This window comes from Callithrix jacchus, chromosome 6, assembly GCF_049354715.1.
Source record: "Callithrix jacchus isolate 240 chromosome 6, calJac240_pri, whole genome shotgun sequence".
In the NCBI taxonomy this organism is placed as follows: domain Eukaryota; kingdom Metazoa; phylum Chordata; class Mammalia; order Primates; family Cebidae; genus Callithrix; species Callithrix jacchus.
Window position 1 is genome coordinate 39,820,029 of NC_133507.1, and position 21,296 is coordinate 39,841,324.

The 21,296-nt window shown below is 34.9% G+C and overlaps 1 protein-coding gene across 1 annotated transcript in view; it reads right to left on the reverse strand.

Annotated features, from left to right (window-relative positions):
* Nucleotides 1–275: 275 nt before the first annotated feature.
* The window catches only part of COL3A1 (collagen type III alpha 1 chain), a 38,834-nt gene continuing 17,813 nt past the window's right edge, over nucleotides 276–21,296 (reverse strand). Inside the window, exons 12-51 of the mRNA XM_002749551.6 lie at nucleotides 20,852–20,896; nucleotides 20,660–20,713; nucleotides 20,165–20,209; nucleotides 19,468–19,521; nucleotides 18,966–19,064; nucleotides 18,396–18,440; nucleotides 18,144–18,242; nucleotides 17,887–17,940; nucleotides 17,668–17,775; nucleotides 17,398–17,451; nucleotides 16,718–16,816; nucleotides 16,329–16,382; nucleotides 16,110–16,208; nucleotides 15,801–15,854; nucleotides 15,622–15,675; nucleotides 15,263–15,316; nucleotides 14,703–14,756; nucleotides 14,349–14,393; nucleotides 13,678–13,776; nucleotides 13,483–13,590; nucleotides 13,156–13,209; nucleotides 11,620–11,673; nucleotides 11,481–11,534; nucleotides 10,715–10,768; nucleotides 10,013–10,120; nucleotides 9,602–9,655; nucleotides 9,263–9,316; nucleotides 8,919–9,080; nucleotides 8,695–8,802; nucleotides 7,651–7,758; nucleotides 6,817–6,870; nucleotides 6,624–6,731; nucleotides 6,091–6,144; nucleotides 5,567–5,674; nucleotides 5,233–5,286; nucleotides 5,030–5,137; nucleotides 3,944–4,238; nucleotides 2,821–3,008; nucleotides 2,118–2,360; nucleotides 276–1,392 (exon numbers count right to left, since the gene is read on the reverse strand). Of these exons, the coding sequence (XP_002749597.1) occupies nucleotides 1,246–1,392; nucleotides 2,118–2,360; nucleotides 2,821–3,008; nucleotides 3,944–4,238; nucleotides 5,030–5,137; nucleotides 5,233–5,286; nucleotides 5,567–5,674; nucleotides 6,091–6,144; nucleotides 6,624–6,731; nucleotides 6,817–6,870; nucleotides 7,651–7,758; nucleotides 8,695–8,802; nucleotides 8,919–9,080; nucleotides 9,263–9,316; nucleotides 9,602–9,655; nucleotides 10,013–10,120; nucleotides 10,715–10,768; nucleotides 11,481–11,534; nucleotides 11,620–11,673; nucleotides 13,156–13,209; nucleotides 13,483–13,590; nucleotides 13,678–13,776; nucleotides 14,349–14,393; nucleotides 14,703–14,756; nucleotides 15,263–15,316; nucleotides 15,622–15,675; nucleotides 15,801–15,854; nucleotides 16,110–16,208; nucleotides 16,329–16,382; nucleotides 16,718–16,816; nucleotides 17,398–17,451; nucleotides 17,668–17,775; nucleotides 17,887–17,940; nucleotides 18,144–18,242; nucleotides 18,396–18,440; nucleotides 18,966–19,064; nucleotides 19,468–19,521; nucleotides 20,165–20,209; nucleotides 20,660–20,713; nucleotides 20,852–20,896 (3,546 nt within the window). The 3' untranslated portion in view covers nucleotides 276–1,245. The remainder of the gene's footprint in view (nucleotides 1,393–2,117; nucleotides 2,361–2,820; nucleotides 3,009–3,943; nucleotides 4,239–5,029; nucleotides 5,138–5,232; nucleotides 5,287–5,566; nucleotides 5,675–6,090; nucleotides 6,145–6,623; nucleotides 6,732–6,816; nucleotides 6,871–7,650; nucleotides 7,759–8,694; nucleotides 8,803–8,918; nucleotides 9,081–9,262; nucleotides 9,317–9,601; nucleotides 9,656–10,012; nucleotides 10,121–10,714; nucleotides 10,769–11,480; nucleotides 11,535–11,619; nucleotides 11,674–13,155; nucleotides 13,210–13,482; nucleotides 13,591–13,677; nucleotides 13,777–14,348; nucleotides 14,394–14,702; nucleotides 14,757–15,262; nucleotides 15,317–15,621; nucleotides 15,676–15,800; nucleotides 15,855–16,109; nucleotides 16,209–16,328; nucleotides 16,383–16,717; nucleotides 16,817–17,397; nucleotides 17,452–17,667; nucleotides 17,776–17,886; nucleotides 17,941–18,143; nucleotides 18,243–18,395; nucleotides 18,441–18,965; nucleotides 19,065–19,467; nucleotides 19,522–20,164; nucleotides 20,210–20,659; nucleotides 20,714–20,851; nucleotides 20,897–21,296) is intronic.

Consider the following 21,296-nt stretch of genomic DNA (forward strand, 5'->3'; position numbering starts at 1 on the left):
GTTACCATTTCCAGGGATTGATCCTTTCAAACAGAATGCTCTCAGTGTTCAATATGACCCACAGGGGGTCTCCAAATATGATCTAAAAATCTATAGAATTCCTCACTGAGCATTATCTCTAGTCTGAACATATGTTATGTTATTTTATATTCTTAAAAGTTATTGCAATATCAATCTATAGAATTAGAAGTCAATATACTTTTTCAAGATTACTGGAGTTTATTAGTGTAGATATGAATTTTAAAATCTCTGAAAAGTAACAAAAACCAGGAGAATTTTAATATGATATTTTATTATGGGTGTCTGTAAGAAAAAAAAAAAGATCAACAACCACATACAAGCTTACAAAGTTAAATTTCAACACATTCTCTATGCTATTGTGACAAAAGCAGCCCCATAATTTGGTTTTTATTGTTGACTTTTACAGGATGAGGGGGTAAATCCCCTGAGGCATGCCAGTTAATCTTTCTGACAGGAGACATGTACAGATTTTGTGCATTTATGTTCTGAATGCAAGTCAACAATTCTGATCTAGAGTTTAGAAGTGAAAGTACATTAGCACCATGTGTCTTTAAAGCCTTCCCAAATATTAGTAATCTTGACCAGTAATGACAAGAAAAAAGAGAAGCACCTTTAAAAGCAGTTGATATCCAAGATTAAAATAATTGTGGCTTTAAAAATCTTTCTTTAAATTCTTGCACTATACTCTTCTTTATAAACCAATCTTCCAGGAGATTAATCAATGAAATTTATAAGTTTTATCAACTTATAAAATTTTTTTGTATTCTGGAACTCATAGAATACAATCTGTGTTCTGACCAGTTGAGGTAGTTAAAATAGGAAGGGCTTTTCTAATTTTATGTTTGACTATTTCAGAAAGAAATGTTATCTTTTACTGGTGAGCATAGTCATTGCTCTGCAGATGGGCTAGGATTCAAAGAATATAACACAGTGTTGTTATCGTTAAGAGTGTTGAAGTTTATTTATTATAGCACCATTGAGACACTTTGAAACTGGAATTGGTAAAAAAATAAAACAAAAAGCATTTGGCTTGTATGTGGAGGAACAGCAAAAAAAAAAAAAAAAAACTATAATTTTTCTTTGTCAAATTATACTCTTTCCAAACATTTTGGAAATAAATAACTGGAATTTTGTTGGTGACTTGTACTGGTTGACAAGATTAGAACAAGAGAAACACATATGGAGCGAATTTTGTTGTTGTTGGGGTTTCAGATAGAGTTTGGTTTATAAAAAGCAAACAGGTCCAACGTCCACACCAAATTCTTGATCAGGACCACCAATGTCGTAGGGTGCAATATCTACAATAGGTAGTCTCACGGCCTTGCGTGTTCGATACTCAAAGACTGTTTTGCTCCATTCCCCAGTGTGTTTCTGTTAAAAAAGACAAAATATAAGTGACCATGACATTAAAATTATTAAGACAACTCTGACTGATCAAGTTAAAAAAACCTTTTTGCAATAAAGGAGCATTCAGTGTGCCATGTTATTATTCATATATATGAGATCTGCTCCATGTCAAAGCTGTAATCTTCTTAGTTGATAAACACTATTCTTAAACAAATGCCTTGTAGGGATTCTTAGTAAATGCAGCAGGGAGATTGCTATAGACCAGTGCATCCTCAAGAGACCTGGCTCTGGTCATTGCTAACAGTTTTATAATAGGTTACTCTGAATGAAATTTGCTAATATTAGAAGTGAGTGTTCCTTTTGTTCACAAATAACAATAACAAAGGAGAGATTTGAAGTTAACCTTTAAAATTTAAAAAACCAGACATTTCAGATTGAGTTAATGTGACAGATATTATTCAAAACATGTAGCAACTGTCCCAATTATCTGACAACGTTTGCATTATGGATTTAAATTTTAAATGCTTTTATGTCAACTGGTTTTCATCTGGAGTCTAAAATCCACTACTTTTTGTTGCATTTAACACTCCTTGCAATGAATCAGGAGATGCAATGTATGTAATTCATACCAAACGCTATCTTTATATCATCCTATTAATTTTATTTCATCTATTCAAAATAACTTGCATGATTAAACTAGAAATGCTGACTGCATTATGACCTATATATAGAAAAATGTTCTTTCTTACCGTGCAACCATCCTCCAGAACCGTGTAGGTGAATTTGCTATTTCCTTCAGCCTTGAATTCACCTTCATTTGACCCCATCAGCTTCAGAGCCTTCTTTACATTTCCACTGGCCTGATCCATGTATGCAATGCTATTTTTGCAGTGATATGTGATGTTCTGGGAGGCTCGGCTGGAGAGAAGTCGAAGGAATGCCAGCTGCACATCAAGGATATCTTCAGGAAGTTCAGGATTGCCATAGCTAAACTGTAATAGGAAACAAATAAACCAGATCAACCATTTTAGTTGCAACTGCATGCAAGGGATTCAAGTAGTATGTGTATGCATATTGTAGTATGAGCTTTTTACATTTTATGTATGATATTTTATGTGTGAACATATTTTTTATTGCATGCTAGAGTAAAAAAGGTCTTAAGATGTGAAATAAAGGTATCTGCATACAAAAATTATTTAATATAGCTTAGACTTTATTGAGAATAAAGTTATAAAAGTATAGTCACCTGGCTATATAAACTCATTTGAGCTCTTCTAGTTATTAGTTATTAGGTTGTTGCAAATGTAATTGTGGTTTTTGCTGTCACCTTCAAAGGCAAAAACCACAATTACATTTGCACCAACCTAACAAGTTTGCTTTGTGATAAGCAGATAGGAAGAACTAAAAGAAAATAGTGATGACTTATTTAAAAAAAGGTATATCGTTTCTTACCTGAAAACCACCATCCATGGACTCTCCGAACCAAACGTGTTTCTTCTCAGCACCAGAGTCTGTCCACCAGTGTTTCTGTGGAACACTCGAAGGACTGGCACTTATACATGTTTCCCCAGTTTCCATATTACAGAATACCTTGATAGCATCCAATTTGCATCCTTGGTTAGGGTCAATCCAATATTCTCCTGAATAGTCACAAAAAAGAAGAATGGGCTTTGGTTACAAAATCCAGTAATAAAATGATTTTGTTTGTTTACTAAAAGCATTTCTAATGTTGACTGCTAACGTGTCTGCAGTTTATGTATAGAATGATTGACAGACTTTTTGATTGAAATTGCTGAGATAAAAGAGTTAGCTATGACTATAGAAATCACTGAAATAAAATGTAGCATCATGGTTTCTAATAAGGATGATACATTAAGCTAAGATCTTTTCATTGTTGTATAATATTTGCAAAACTCTCTCCTTTTTTTTTTAAAAAAAGATAATTATTATATGTAATCTTGCTTAATAATATAAGCTGGTTGTCTAACCTAGATTTATTCCAATAGTTCTAAAGCTGAAGTGCCTATGATTGATGCTTGTTTCCTATTTTAATTAATTTATAGAAATGACTCCTATTAAAGGCAATGTTCCATACAAGATATTTGAAAACCTGAAATAATTTTGCTTTACTAAAATATTTAATCCAATATATGCAAAACCTTTAAATGTTATAATATTCTATTTAATTTTGTACAGTATTCTGAATTTTTTCATGTGTTTAATTTAAAAAATATAATAATTAGGTAAGTAATTATTATTAGTAAATATTGCAATAATCAGATTATAATTGTCCATATCAAATTATGTATATTTAACCCTGAGAAAAAAAGAGATGTTACTTTATACTCAAATAACTTATGATTTATATTACAACTTCTACAAATAATCTTTATATCTTTCTATATTTGGCATATTCTGAAGTTATTTATATTACATGTTATATCTGCAAAGTTTACTTTTTTAAAGTATTATTTCAGCTTTCCATTGAAAGTGAATGTTTTTTCTTTCTCATTCTAATCTAAGCAGCTGTCTCTGTAATCCTGTTGCCATTAAGGTGAAAGACTCCCAAACATACCACTCTTGAGTTCAGGATGGCAGAAATTCAGGTCTCTGCAGTTTCTAGCAGGGTTTTTACGAGAACCATCAGGACTAATGAGGCTTTCTATTTGTCCGTTAACAGACTTGAGTGAATTCATAATCTCATCGGTGTTGATTTTGAAATCCATTGGTTCATCTCCATAATATGGGGCAAAACCGCCAGCTTTTTCACCTCCAATCCCAGCAATGGCAGCGGCTCCACCACCACAGCAAGGACCAGGGGCACCAGGAGGTCCAGGGGGGCCTGGTTGCCCTGGGTGGCCTGGGGAGCCCTAGAATGAGTAAAACATGCATCATTGAGGTATGCTTGTTTGGTCACCAATCTAAGAAAACAATGCCAGTCCAAGAAAATGACTGAAAAATAATTCAAATGATTCACTCATTGTGTCATCATAATTATTTTACTAAAGGTTTATTTGGGTGCTTTTAGGGCAACATGATCACTGATTTATAATAACTACAATTCATTACCAAGAAAAGTGTTATTCCACTATGTAAGAATCAGTAGCGTCAGAGCACAAGTTTTTTTTTATCATTCTTCCTTTTGGATGAATGATGTAAGCAAACACCCATGAGCTATGATTCCAATATTGACAAGACAAAGCAGCATGTAATTTGTTGGGATAATAGTTTTTATGTCATTTACCCCAAAGGCATGGGATGGACAGTATTATGAGTGATAGTATCATTAAAAAAATAGTAACCAGAGAAGCTGTTTGAGAAGTAAAAGGCACTACATAAATGCAAATAATTATGAATGTTGCAATTCTGAGATCTCTAGTGTGATAGCAGTGTGGCATGGGTTCATTTGGTAACTTGGGCAGATGTCATTATCCTGATACCATGGTCACTGCATCAAATTATAAAAAAGATATTTTCTCCTGTGACAGTGTGGTAGAAAAATTTTTAATGTGATGGAGAATGTCTTAAAGTCATTGTTCACTTTTTAAATTGAGTGGTTGCCTTGTGTCTTACTATTTCAGTTTAAAAATAACACACAGTGTTTCTGAAAATTGGAAGATTACAGCAAATTAAATACACATACGTATAAGTGATGTCTTACCTCAGATCCTCTTTCACCTCTGTTACCTCGAGGCCCTGGTGGTCCAATGGGACCTGGATGTCCACTGGTTCCATCTTTGCCAGGAGGCCCACTGGGTCCAACAGGTCCCTATAAAAGTATCATGATACCACGTGCTAGTATATCTTTCTGAAGTGCAGACATTTCAAACACATGGACCTCTAACATCTTTCTGTGCTACTTACTCTGGGGCCTGCAGGTCCTGGACTACCGACTGCACCCTGGTGACCAGCAGGACCCTGGAAGGAAAGGAAGTATGCATATGAGGAAGGCCTTAAAAAACTTTCAGAAACTCTGCATTCGAGATCAGATCACGAAACGTGGGGATCATGATGAATTTGTTTTCTTTCTTTAATCTCCCCATTGTATCATACTGATCATTGTTTCGAATTAGCCCTCAAGTCAATTTATCATCTCTTCTAGCACATTCTTTCAGAGATGGAAAGCTTTCTTCTCTTGATCTCTAAAATTTGTCAGTTATACATTGAAGGGATTTTCCAACAAAATGAATGCACTCACTGGAGAGCCTGGGGCACCTGGATTACCAGGGAATCCTCGATGTCCTTTGATGCCATTAGCGCCACGTTCACCTGTTTCACCTTTGTCACCACGTGGGCCTTGAGGACCCTTTAGAAACACATTTTGAATTGAAGTCATATATACACATATATATTGGAAAAATAAAATAGAATTTATACTAATTATATTTTATGGCTTTCTATCAGCTAGAAAGTCCCCCATCAACAGACACTTGATATATGAAATGACATTGTTTTTGTGGTTGTTTTAATTTTGGACTGATACTTGCATGGAACCCTAACAACTGATATGTCTATCCTTGGCTCCAAAGAACTTTTAGATCCTGAACTGTTTTCCATATCATCATCATCAAAGGAGAGTTTACAGTTGTTCCATAACTGTTTTTTTCTTTTTCTCATCCTTTGTTCCTGAACATGCCAGAAAATAAAATTTTTCCTGCCTGTAGAATGAATTTAAAAACAAAATAAAAGAAACAAACAAACAAAAACTGTGACAAAACTTACAGGAGCACCTCGGGCACCAGCAGGACCAGGAGCACCAGCAGGGCCAGCAGGACCCTAAGATGAAAACATTCAAATGAGCTAACATACACGGAATTATTTTTATGTGTTGACACAACTTTTTTTTCAAAAGTAAATAATTTCATTAGGATAGAATTATAGTATGCATGCAATTATTGGAAGTTAATATTGTTTTTCCTTTAAAGTCCTGAAGCCCTGTTTACAGCTTTTTCGGGATCAAAACAGAAAAGCTACACAAGAGCCCTATTAATTTGGCCTTGCATTCACCCAGCAAATAGATAGCTGGTCTGATTAATATGATTTTGAGTTTTAGTAATGAATTCTTCATTGACTACTGCCAGGTACTTCTGGTATTTCTTTATTAACACAGTTTTCTAAGGAACAATTAGAATTAAAACTGTAAAATAAATGATAGTGAATATTTTGGTTGGCAGATCTGACATTCTATTTTCTACCTACAAATGTCTTTATTGAAGGAAATAGGCAAACGAGAGATGCTGCTCCTAGGAACTCACAGTTTCTCCTCTGTCACCACTCTTTCCGGATGGACCGACAGGACCAGGTGGGCCTGGATGACCAGGAGCACCAGGGGCACCAGGAGAACCATTTTCACCACGATCACCCTGTGAACAAATTCACAGGTTCAAAATAAACATGATGATCACTTTTTAAAATTACATGCCTCTATTGCATATGTGTTTATTATACCTTGCCACCAGGAGATCCATCTCGGCCTGGAAGACCATCTGATCCAGGGTTTCCCTGATTAAAAAATGAGAAAGGAAATAAAGTTTCTTGAAACCTTCCAAAATGCCATTTAAGCCATGCATTGTCAACAGGGCAATATAATTTTTAAGGGGGTGAAAATTGGTTCTCAGGGGTAAAATTTCTTAAATACCACAATGAATTGTGGTCTTTCAAAGGGTCACAATATCCAAATAGACATTTAGTATATTTGTGGTACTAAAATTTCAAAGGGTGAGAGGAGGAGAGGTGATTAGAAAAATAATATCCAAAAAGAGTCTTAACAGATCCCTAATAAGTAAAAGTTTAGAAATAGTAATCTAAACTGTTAATGGAAATCCATAATTTAATTAGTTTGCTTTTATCATTCTACCTTGTATACATATATTAAAGCATCACATTGTCCCTTATAAATGTATACAATTATGATTTGTCAAATATAAATAATATTAATTTAAAATCATTTAAAATTAATAAAAGACTGATCACAGATACTGCCGAACATTTTCACTCAGAAAACATGTAAATTGTGGTTCTCACCATTAACTTTTTTCCTAATTTAGTTAGAGATAATATTTTCTCCACTATTGATTATTCATTGGGTAAATATTAATGAACAAGAGCCTTTAAGCCTATTCTAAGCTGTAATGAAAGAATTTCTGTTATTAGAGAAAGAAGAACTTTGCTATGTGGCAGTATTTACACTCATAGACATTAAGGCTCAGTTTCACCTTTGCTAAAATAAATTATCCGAATTCTACCTGGCTGGTTGAACATTTCCTAAGAATGACTACTCACATCTCTTCCAGGTTCACCAGCTGTACCAGCCAAACCAGGAAGACCCTGGGGTCCAGGGGGACCACGTTCTCCACTGAGACCATTAGCACCTGGTTTTCCACTTTCACCCTGTATACAAAGGAATGAAAGATATTTTGTTTTAACTTTATAAATCAATTAATATGCTGTTACCAGATATCTTTATTTTCAGGAAAAAATCTTATTTTATTCAATTTTTATTGAACTGTAAAATTAAAGTTATACCAGCTATGGGGAACAAGTTTGGGGGAGCAAGTCTCTTGCATTTCCTAACCTACCCAGTGGATGCCGAAGGGCTGAAAAGTTACATTGATTATCTAATTCAGAATACTGTACATTCTAATATGAGATATATACATAGACATGAGTATTACAAGAAAAAAATAATAATGAGTCATCATGAAACTAGATTTATGAAGACCATTAAAATTAGGTTGTCTCTATCTTAAGAATATATACTTACTAGAAACATCATATCAATTGAATACACTTAAATATTAAATATTAATTTTACGACAATATTATATAGCATTTTGTTGAAATAAGTGCTTAAAGTGCTCATAATATGAGCCCTAATAAAAATGCTACTTACCAAATGAATGTTATGGTAAGCACTAGAATATTATAAGAATATAATACTAGTGAAAAAGAGCCAGGAGTGCAAGATGACTTGAATGGTTGGATAACAGGCATCAATGAAAGACTTTCCTAGATCTATAAGCTAACACCATTTCCCCCTTTAAAACTGACAGTCAACAAATTGAAGAATATTCACAAGTTTCCTAAAAGAGGTGTTTCAGTTTATTTGTGTGTATATTTAAGGTTGGTTTGTGATATGAGCTGTTTTTGTGTTCTGGAGTTACTTAATAAAATGTGTGCTTTGAAAAATTTAAAAATATTTACAAAATAATTTTTTGGCTACCTGGTACCCCAATGACAGGAAAACCTTTCATCCTGGATATGGTTAAGTGATCTCCGAAGGCTACCAAAGAAAGCAAGAGTGTAGTGAAAAACAACTATACTCACCTTGACGCCCTGAGGGCCAGGGCTTCCCCTAGGACCTGGCATGCCTGGTGGTCCTGCAAGACCCCGTGCTCCTGTAATTCCAGCAATTCCAAGTGGGCCCGGAGCTCCCTAATACAGATAATGAAGACTTAGCTCATCTTTATGTGACAATGTTTTTCTCTAATCAGTTTGTGATAAATACCAAAATAGTACTGTCAATCAATAAAAAAAATGAAGTTACTTACTGGGGGGCCCTGGGCACCAGGTGATCCCTTTTCTCCTGGTTGGCCAGCATCACCTTTTGGTCCAGACACTCCGGGGCTGCCAGGAGCACCAGTGTTACCTGCAGGACCTGGGGGCCCATCCTTGCCTGGAGAACCGCCAGGACCTGGGGGTCCTGGGTTACCCTACAAAGAATTGTTTGAAATTTGAATATTTATAATAAAAATGCATTTTTTCCTTTTTTACTTCAAATAATTTTATTTGAGACTTAACAGGGAAATAAGTAGCAAAGTGTAAGTTTCTCATCCTATACATATATGAAGGCTCTTTCTGAAGTATATGAGAAAAGACTTTAAAATGTACTTACGTTATTACCAGGAGGACCAGGAAGACCACGAGCACCAGGGAAGCCAGCAGCACCCTGTGAAATGGTAATATATTTTTGAATTTCAAAAGAAGAGCAAATAGCTATACAACAAACAAAAAGTGCAATGTGTGGTATGATCTGCATTATACCTGAAATTCACTTATGGTTTGCTTTTTCCCCTTGGAATTTACATATAACTCATGTCTGAATGAGTGATTACAATTTTTACTTTCTCTTTATGGATGTGGTGTTTCAAATGCAGCTTTTATACATGTTAATATCAATGAATGCATTTCAATAATAGTTTAGAGAATAATAGTGAAGAGAATCAATACTTACGGGTCCACCAGGACTGCCACGTTCACCTTTGACGCCTTGGGGACCAGGAGGACCCTATATCAAATGGGGGAAAGGATTAAGCCTTTGAAAACCAGTGACTCTGTGAAGAGGTTAAAATGACATTTAGGCTGCTGTTGCTGAGATTCAGACTTCGACTATATTCATATAAAGATTATACTCTTGCCACTATGGCATGCTATTTCAGTATAAAGTGTTAAATTACTGATAAACCTCTGTGTTTTTCCATTAGAACACTTAGCACTTAGAGATGGAGGAGAGGGAGAGAGAGAGGGATATATAGATGATAGATAGATAGATAGATAGATAGATAGATAGATGATAGATAGATACATAGATAGATAGATACATAGATGATAGATAGATGATAGACAGACAGAGGAGAGAACTTACAGCAGGTCCAGAACCTCCAGGGGGTCCTGCAACTCCAGGAGGGCCTCCTTCACCTTTCTCACCTGGAGCCCCTCTTTCTCCTTTACCACCAGGTTCACCATTTTGTCCCTACAAGCAACAACAATCTCTCAGCTGACATTCTTTATGATTCACTTGGCTTATTATTGTTTTTCTTCAGAATATAGAATTCTTCAGATGGAAGGAGTTGAAATAAAATTTCAAAATAGGGCTCTCTGAAGATGTGACAAAACGAAGCCAATCAAAATATTTTCATGATCAAAAAACACAACCAAGAAAGTATAAACTGTACATTATTTGCCACTAGGGAGGAAGTCTCTCTAAGGATTAAGCATTTGAAAATCAGCACCAGTAAATTTATTTGAGAAAGACTGGATTTAAGAGAAAATTTTAATTAGTACCACTTTATAATGGATGAACTCACAAAAATTCAGAGTGCATTTAAATCTATGGTGCTGCTTTAGTTCATTACCCAGTCATAAAGGCAGGACAGGTGTTTTTATTTCCATCTTTTAAAGACTAACAATAAGAGTAAAGTTAAAAAAAATAGGGGTGCAATAATCTTATAAGGAGTGAGTGGCTAAAATGGGACTAGAACCCAAACTTGACTGTACTTTTGTGAGTTTTCAGCAAGATAGAGGTTCTGGGCTATGGGGTCATGTATGTGTAAATGTTCACACTTACAGGAGCACCAGGGAAGCCAGCAGGTCCTGGAGGGCCAGGTTCACCTCTCTCACCCTGAAGAGAAAAATATCCTCCTTAGTCACAGTGAAGACATCCAGAGGGGAGTGTGCGTCATCTTTTTTAAGCAGGAAATGTCATCTTATCATCTTATCTTTTCTTTCCTTTAATCAGGAAATGTGCAGAGTAATGAATAAACTTCTGAAGACTTTTTCATTTCTCAACAAAGCTATGAGTGGCCATTATCAGAACCACAGATTCCTTCTGCCTCCTACTATGATATTATTTGCAAGAAAAATACTTTGAGAATTTTAAAGTATTTAACACATTTAATTATATATATAGATATTTATGTATTTCAATATATGGTAGAGGCTCAATTGAAAATTAACTGATTTATTTTTAAAAAACATTTACTAAATATCTTTCCAGAGTATTAAATCCTGAAGGTCAAGAATTTCAAATCCAAAAGAAGTCTCAGGGAGAGATTCTATACATTAAGAAATTACTAATTACAAACATATACTACTTGTATAATTTCTATATTTTTCCAAAGTTATTAAGGAAGGAGATCCTGATTTAAAATGGTCTCTTGTGAATTTTAGATTTAAGAAATTTAACATTTCCTTGCATGCTATATGGTTCCTGAAGACAGTTATCTCCAAATTGAGGCTCAAGGAACCTGGGGAAGAATTGCTAAAAAGGAAAGCATAAGAAGCTACTGTCTATATGGGGTTAAAAATATGTTGAGAATGTCTTTAACACTTACAGGGCCACCACGAGGTCCAGCTATACCTGGAAGCCCGGGGGCACCACCTTCACCCTGGAAAAAGAGAAACAGTGTCACTGTCTTGCATCCAAAAGACACAGATACTTTCTTTTTATTTCAAGAAAGTACTAAGTGTTACCTTATCTCCAGGCTGGCCAGCTGGACCAGGAGGACCAATAGGACCAGTAGGACCCTAGAGAAAATAAAAATACATTTTGAGTTTGAAGATACAACTTTTTTTTGTAATAATTAGTGAGTGTATAGACGTAGATATCTAACAAACTAGGTAACATAATTTTTAATTTTTTTATGGCTTGAATGCTATGCTTTTCACTCAATGTGTAAGTACTGCAGAGCTCAGTAAATACAAGATTCTTTGGAGATGACTCCTGAAGAAAGTAGGATTCAGCAGTGGTTTATTGATTCATTTATCTTTATCTCTGTTGTAAAAGATAAATAGGATGTCATGTAAGATCTTCCAGTAATGTCTTTTTAAGTACATTTCTTTATTCAGTTGATTGATAACTTAAATGTTTTCTCAAAGTATTATTGTACATATTAAATTTTGCAACTTGAAATTTCCAAATCGTAGTTTTACTTATATTACATAAGTAAAGTTCTGAGCACTTTTTTTTTCTTGAATGATGGTTTATCTATTTAGTCTGTCAAAAGCGAAGCAGTTATGAATTTCTTTAAGGTAACTGTTATATACATTTATTAACTGAATTATAATCACGTTTAGAATATGGTTTTTGTTTTGGTTTTGACTTTTTCTTTGAATTACAGATTCACAGTGTGTTGTACCTTTCTCCTAGCCTCGCCTAATGTTAACATCCTACAGGACTATAGTATAATATTAAAACTAGAAAATTGACATTGATACCATCCATAGAGCTTGCTCAGATTTCATCAGTGATACACACACTCATTCATGTGTGTATGTGTATGCAGCTATATAGAATTTCATTCCATGTGTAGACTTGCATGACTACCACACAATCAAGATACTGAAATGTTCAGTCACCATAAGACTCCCTTGTGTCACATCTCCATAGCCACATTCATCACTTTCTTTCTCATTTCTAGTTCTTGGCAACCACTAATCTGTTCTACAGCTCTAAAAGGATGTTATTTTGTAAATGTTATAGGAATGGAATCATGCAGTATGTATCCCATGGAGATTGAATGTTCTTCACTGAGTATGTTGTACTTGAGGTTCGTACAATTTGCTGTGTGTACAACTGGTCATCCCTTTTTGTTGCTAACTACTGTTCCATAATGAGAATCATCATATTATTATAATTTTTTAGTATAAAGTCTATTAATGAGTACTTATTATATTGAATTTTGATGGCTTTTAGTTTTGTAATGAGCAGCATTGATTATCTTAAATTTGGTGATTATCTCAGATTTTAGTGACTTACAAATGCTAGTTTGTGACCATTCATACTTTTGAGTTTTTTTTCATTCTTTGATCACTGTAGACATATCAGGTAGCCATAGATATAAACCAAGAATTTAATTATAAATCAAGTCATTTGGGTTTTTTAACGCTCAAAAGTGGTAAACTATCTAATTTATCTTGAGTAGTTTTTGGAAAAAATAAAAGTTGAAGTGCAGGACTGTCCATAGAACATATACATAAGGCCTGCTACTCCTCACTGCAAATACTTACCCTTGGACCATCTTTCCCTGGGACACCATCAGCACCTGCGCCGCCTGGTTCACCCTGTCAAATAACATCCAATGTCATCAGATTCAAAGTATCTTGAGAGAAAATTGGCCAAGAAGAGGAGTAACCCTTAGCATTCATTGATATATATATATATATACATGTGGTGTTCCAATTCATTGTTGCTCTAGGAATCCCTCTTAATTGCACTTACTATAAAATGATAACATTAATTTTGAAAATACAGTTAATTACTTTCCAGGAGTATTGCTTTTTTTAAAACCTACAATGTCTGATTTATTGAATAATTAAGAGAAAACATGTAAATACCTTGTCACCTTTTGGACCAGGACTTCCAGGACCTCCTCTTTCTCCAGGCATTCCTTGCAGACCAGGACTACCAGCAGTACCAGGTGGCCCAGGAGGACCAGCAGGTCCCTGAAAATAAGTGAGGACATAATAAATGATCAGAAGGAAACCAAATGCAGTTTTAAAACCTAGGTGAATGGAATTATGTGGAGGTACCTTTCCTCCTTCGGGACCAGGAGGACCAGCTCCACCTCTAAGTCCTGGGGCCCCTGCCAATCCAGGAGGTCCACGTTCGCCAGGGGCACCAGCGTCACCCTTTGATAAAAATATGTAAATAACCATATTAGAAAACCCAAAGCTAAAACCAAAACACCTTAAATTGCACCATTTTGAAGCAGGCCACTAGGTTATTAATTTATATTGTGAACAATTTGGAAATTTGTATACTTATACATAGTTGGTCAGCTGAGTGGGAACTGGACACTTAAAAGAGTGTATAAAAGAGAACTTGGATACTTAGTCTGCTTAAGTGTGAGCTGTCATTGAAACACATATTATTATTTTATTCACAAGGGCAACATTTTAAAGTTCTTTTACAAGAACAGTTTTCCTACATACAATCAACATATTGGCAGTATTTTCCATATGAAATTTTAAGCCTGTATTTGATTCTGTAGTGATGATGAATGTCAGAGAATTGAACTTTCCAGAATAAAGGAAATTTAATGTATTGAAAATGTCTTGAGTTTCTCTAAGCATACTTATCAAACATTTGCAACAGTGCTCTTTTAAAGAAAGAGTATTTTGGCTTGATATACTAAAAACATACCACTAGTCAATTGCTCTATAACATACTGAAGAAGGTAGAGAATAAACTGAAATACTACCTTGCCTCCTGGAGCTCCAGGTGCACCAGCATCACCCTTTGGACCCTAGGAGGTTGGCATTGTTTGGTTAGGCCCAAATCAGAATGCATTTTATGTAAATATAAGCACAATAAACATTTGTTATGTTGGCATATTATATAATTTTTCAAATCTTGAAACTATGAACTCTATGGAAAAATTCAAACTCTATATAAAAGTTATCTTTTAAATAATTTATCTTTGTTTTGATAATATTTCAAAACTAAATGTTAAATCTCAGATATCATGGCATAAGAAATTTAAAGTTAATAGTTGGCAAACAATTATTATGTATTCTTTCAGTTTCTGAGTTTTGAAAAATGAAATGTTACTCACTGGTTCCCCAGGTTTTCCGTTTTCTCCTGGAGGACCACCTGTTCCAGGCAAGCCCTAGAAAGAATCATGATTGCATCAGGTAATTACTTCAAACATGGCTTATAGAAAAGTTTCTCATATGTACACATGTTTATGCAAGATATTAAAAAAATATTTTCAGTGTTCTTTTTAGGGGTAGAAACGTCGTGCCACTCAAAATCCAGTGACACATACATGATAATCATATCTTACAAATCCATGTTCATCTCTCTCTGTTCTTTCAGTTGCTACATATAAAAATGTATTGACAAGCATGGCAAGATAGATTTGGTATATAGATTTATATTATAATAAAAATAAATATAAGTAAATAGAATTATGAGTTTCATTAATTCTCCTAAATAACTTATTAATGTACTCTAGAATGGAGATGGAAGATATGCCTATCTATTAATATTGCCTGACATTTCATTTTCAGATGAAAGGCAGACTCACAGATTAAGCTTCAGATAATTTATGATCTATTAGGGACACAATTTGAACAGTCAGGTATGTCATGACATTTAAAAACAAGTTCTTACTTGTAACCCAGGTGGACCAGGGGGTCCTGTGTCTCCTTTGTCACCACCAGGCCCCTGGAAAAGTATAATGATACACTTTATTATGAACATCCTTTTGTATTTAGTCTACAGTATCCACTTCAACAGGCCCATTGCTTCATTTTAAAAGTAGTGATGTGAAGAAATGGAAGGATCTTGGCCCAAAGCACACATGTAAGCTCTAACTCAGTGCCAGCATTTAACTAGATAACTAGATCATCAAGTTTCATCATTGCTTCAGTAAGCTATAATTACATAGTGTCAGAGATTATGTAATTTTTGAAGCATTCCTCCTGCCTCCCACCCTATTTTCATATCCAATTTTATGTGAGTAAACTTACAGTTGGCCCTGGGGGTCCCTGAGGTCCAGTTTCACCATTCTTTCCAGCAGGACCCTAAAAACAATAAAAACAAGAGCAGTCAGGGAAGTAGAAATAATAAAATTACAGAGAGAAGTCATAAGGTTAGAGATGAATGCATCTATCTGAAGGCTAGAAATAAATTGATGAAAGCTACATACCTGAGGGCCAGGTCCTCCAGGGCCACCTCGTTCTCCATTCTTACCAGGAGCACCCTAAAGAAGAAGTGGTCAGTATTTACTAATAACTCATCATATCATTGTCTCATATTTTTTATCTGCCTGCTCCATATATACTTATACAACCATAACCAATCATATATTCAGCTCCCTTCCTACATACAATTTTATTTTCATATACTACTCCATGCTTTGAAGAGGAGACTGAGCTTTGACCATCTCTACACTCCATATGGAAAATAAAAGCCCTCCTGTCAAATATTTATTGAATAAATTAAGGAGGAAACTCACATCATTTCCTTTAGGACCGGGGAAACCCATGACACCAGGCTGACCTCGGGGACCAGATGGCCCAGGAGGACCTGGTCGACCACTTTCTCCTTGACTTCCCTAATGAGAAAAACATTACCTTAATAAAGGTTTGATAAAGATAACATCATCAAGGATAGGCCAACATATACATTCCATTTTAACTGGCCTTTTAAAATGAGATTTTAAAAAGGTACATACGGGAGGCCCTGGTTTCCCATCACTGCCTGGTCCTCCTGGACTTCCGGGCATGCCCTGAAGTAAAGAAGTCAGTTGTTAGATGATTTAAAATGAAATAATAAAAAAAAAAAAACAACATATACTATTTTTACAATTTTGATATTTTCATTTGCATGTGAAGCCCTCAGATTTGCACATCTTTTCCCTGTCTATAAAGAATCTTAGGTAAGTGTTCTGTGTTCTGTTCTCAAATTATCCTGGCTTTAGTTAACTTAAAATAATTTTGTTTTGTTTTGGGCCTTACAAAAGACATAATCTGATTGATTTACATTACTTTTGATCTGTCTTCATTTGTCTTGTATTTCTTCTTACTAAATTAAATTGTCATTCAAACAAATGTTTCTCTGTACCCTCATGCCTGGACCTCCAGGGAGACCATCTCTGCCGGGTTCTCCAGCTGCTCCTCTGGGCCCTGCGGGTCCTGGAGCACCACGCTCTCCAGCGGGACCCTAGTTGGTGAAAGAAATAAAAAAAAAAATTAACATAGCCTTCACTGACCTAGATATCGACACTATTTTGGTTACAAATAGAGAACATCATTTGGACTTTTCAAAAGGAGTGATGTGTTGCTGAAAAGTTTCTATGTAAAATCAATTATCTTAGCTTGGATCGCCATATTGAAATATTTTGAAGCAACTGTGTGAACATCACATGCTTAAAAAAACATTATTTAGTGTAGTTAAAAACATATTTCATGCATTTAAAATCAACTATCTTAATGATATAAAATCAAATTTGCATATAACTTTAGAGTTTTTAAAGACCTTTCAGGCATTTTACTTTATTGTACTCTTGCAATGATGCTCAGATAAATGCTTTCCAATGAACAGATAAGTGAAGGATTCTCATAGAGGGTAAGTAAGTGGCTTAAACTGGTTGAACAGAAGATGCAATTGTTTTACATTAGGAATTTTTTTAGCTCCAATATATGTTTTTCAGATATTTAGGTTTTCATCAATGGGAAATCGTATAGAAGAAATACCTATTTGTGGTGCTAGCATTTAGGAAAATAGAAACTAAAGTTACCTACCTTTTCTCCTGGAACACCATTTGGTCCAGCAGGTCCTCGGAACCCAGGGGCACCCTGAAAATAATGAAAGACATATATTTCAGCCCAAAATATTGTAATTCTTTTTCACAGATGGCAAATAATATTTTTATGTTACAAATGCTTTAAACAATATTTGCCATTGAGCACTCAACATAAGAAATATTGGCTATTTCACCCTGAAGGTAGGTTTATGTAGATGACGGTGATGCTGTTTTTTGTTTTTTTTTTAATGCCTCATGGAAAACATACCCTTTCTCCTGCAGCTCCTGGAAGCCCATTTGCACCAGGTTCTCCAGGTGATCCATCCTTGCCATCTTCACCTTTAGCTCCTGGAATACCTGGAGTACCAGCCTCACCCTATAGAAAAAAAAGTGAAATAAAGAATTTAGTTCAAAGTTTTACCTGTTTACTTTCTAAGTATGTTGCAGTTTCACAAGAAATAACCAGATCTGTTGCAGTAATACTTACACGTTCACCTCGTGGTCCTGGCTCTCCTTTGGCACCATTCTTACCAGGCTCACCCTAAAGTATAACCAAGTCTTGGTTGAAAAACAGAGAAGATTCGACTAACAAAATCATCACCAGTAACACATAATTCAGTTACAAGACAAGAATAGAATCAATATAATTTCAACTGAACAGGAGCAAAAAGTTTGCTATTAAGTTTTTGTTACTGGCATTAAACTATAACTTTCAGGCAACAGAGAAAAAACAAGGGAACTTACTGCACCACCTCGCAGTCCAGGAGCACCATTAGCACCGGGTGGTCCTGGAGGACCCCTGGCTCCGATCAGTCCAGGAGCTCCAGGAATGCCAGCAGGACCCTGAGAACAAACCAAAGACACTAACATTAGCCAAACTTGAATGTTCTTTTCTGAATATCTCACTTAAATATCACAAATCTATTGTCACGCAAAATGTAAAAGAAGCCAGTAATGTGTGGATGAGGTAAGGGTGAGTAGTGGGGGGCAGCTTACCATTTCGCCTTTACCACCAGGACTACCGTTAATCCCAGGAGGGCCCTAAGTATACAAAAAACAGATAATGTATTAATAGTAACACAAATAGTTCGTATATATTTGAAGTTGTTTGTGTGAAAATAAATTTATGGGTGAGTGTTATGCTTTGTAGAAATTAGGTGAATCCTCCAACTATAACACACATATGAAATATAATCAGAAGAATCATCTAAATAAATTAGAGATACTATGTACTTGGTATAAATTATTAAACAATACGTAAATAGAGATTTTGAGTTTTGTTCTTCTCTGAATTTTTATGATTGGTGATTAGCTTGGGGTACATTCTCGAAAACATCAGAAAACTATCCTCTATTCTTTAATATAAACATAAAAAATGAATTATAGAACCGTACAACAGTCAAAAACTCATTTTTACCACTAATCAAATCAATATGTATCACAGGAGGATCGTTGTAGAGCACTAAGCAACTTTTTTTCAAAGTAATTTTCATGGATAGCTGTATTGAAGCCTATGCTTTCACGGAGTAAGTGTAGCTGCCCTCTTCCTTCAACTACCATACTTACAGGAGGACCTTGAGCACCAGCATGTCCCTGAGGTCCAGGTTCTCCTCTTTGTCCAGGGGCACCACTTGAACCAGGAGAGCCTGCAGGTCCAACTTCACCCTTTACATAATGGTAAAACCTTATGTAGTCAGTTTCTCTTACCACTTCTATTCACTTAGCCAATTCGCCTTTCAGTTCTGTTTAAATACATCTCCCAAAGGTTACTGCCGGTAAAGCAAGGAATCATTAATCGTAAAAGCAGAGAAAAATGATAACTATGTGTGTGACTTTGTTATCTGTTTCCTAGAAAGAGTCTGGAGAAAGAGAGAAGGCATCAGAAGAAATGTCAAGATAGTTGAATGCTAGGGACACCTTTCTTAGAATCAAGAATAGGGCTTTAAAGACATGTACAGATAAAAGCTATCCATTCGACTGATTAAAAAATCAGTTGCAAGAAGCAATCTAATGATTTTCTGTTGTCTCCAAAACATTTTTATACCCTTCTATAGAAATACATGTTTACCTTAGCACCAGGGGATCCAGGGAATCCGGCAGTTCCAGGAGGACCAGGAGGGCCCTGAAAAAATTAAATACAATTTTAAGAGCTCTTTTTCAAATAAACAAAAGCTGACATACTAGTAAATAAGTGAGCACATATAAAGTAAAGAAAATGTTTATGTAGATTAAAATGATATTTATATTTTATGGATATTATGTGGAGAAACAATGTGGTAAAATAAGAAGAGAGTGAAATCTAAAGTTAGAAAGTTTTGGCTTCTCCCTGCTTTGCCATGAATTCTGTGACTTAGTGCAGGTTACTTTTCCCTGAAGCTTTTGTACTCCAGTTTAAAAATGGACACAATATCTATTGTATTCATTTTGTAGGGCTTTTTTAAGTGCCATGTCTTATACTGGATATTAACTAACATTGAGAGCACTATTAAAATGTTAGCACTTGGTCAAGTAGAATGAATGTCAGAACCTAGATTTGTTTATGGGCTTAGTGCCAGTTTTAATCACGTGTATATACACAATATTAAATATTGGGGCCACAACATTTTTTCACTTTAAAAATTATAAAGATGCTAATGTGTGTATTAGATATACATATATACATATACGTATATACCTGAGTTGATATTTATAAAATACTAAATAATCCACAATCCATAATTTCTCTTTATCCTGGACAAATAAGAGTTAGATACAAAGTCACTTACTGGTTGACCATCACTGCCTCGAGCACCGTCATTACCCCGAGCACCCTAAAAAAAGAAGTTTACATCAAATATCTTTTTAATTCTGAATGACTGGTCGTAATATTTTGACTAAAATTCTGACTCAAGTGAGATGAGTTTTCTTCAAGACATTAAAATCTGCTTACTAATGATACATTTTAAAGTCAATGGTTACAATTCTGATATGTACAGCAACAATCAAATGTAGAAAGATCGGATTCTGTTTTCAGGACTGAAAACAGACATAATGGCTCTAATGGCATATGAAAAGTTAATGCAAAAATTCTCAATAGAGATAATAATTGTAAAACATTTATTTATTTCCTTTTAACTAGAGCCAAAACTTCATCACAGTATCTTTGAGTATTATTTTGTGGGAAAGTCATTATCCTAACATATTTGTACGGCCAGAAACTTTACTGAGACACTAGTCTGTCACTCTGGGTGTAGCTGTGCAATGTTAGTAACAATACTCACTGCGGCTCCAGGAAGTCCTGGCCGTCCTCTCTCACCAGGAGCCCCTCTTGGACCCTACAGAGTAAAATTATTAGCATGGTCTTACTCCAATCTTAGCATGTGTAAGAACACTTGGGGTGGGAGCAAAGCCAGTTTTAGGTAACCATGAGGTTAGTAATAAAACTGAACATTATATGTAAGAAACATAATTACCATGGGTCCAGGAGCTCCATTTTCACCTGGAAGACCGTTTTCACCCTAGATACATATAAAATATATTAGTATTTTATATAAGAGGAAGAGAATGTTATCAATTTTTAAATATAGAATATTATGGAAAAGTTTATGGAGCCTAGAAAAAGATATACATTTTAACAATATTAATTTTTTGTAACTATTTTATTTACCAGAAATCTCAATTTCTGTATTTAAAAACTTAAAGACTAAAGAGAAGTAATTGATAAATTATATTAAGATGCTCAACTATTTCTAATCTAGACTCTTCAAGTTATCAGTTTTCATAAAAGCGTTAATACCTCAATTAGTTACAATTATTCACACCTAATAGTAAAATTCAGATAAATTTCAGAAAACAAGTTAAGCCTCACAATATGAATCTTAAATGTAGCTTTAATATTTAATGAATTTACTTATATAA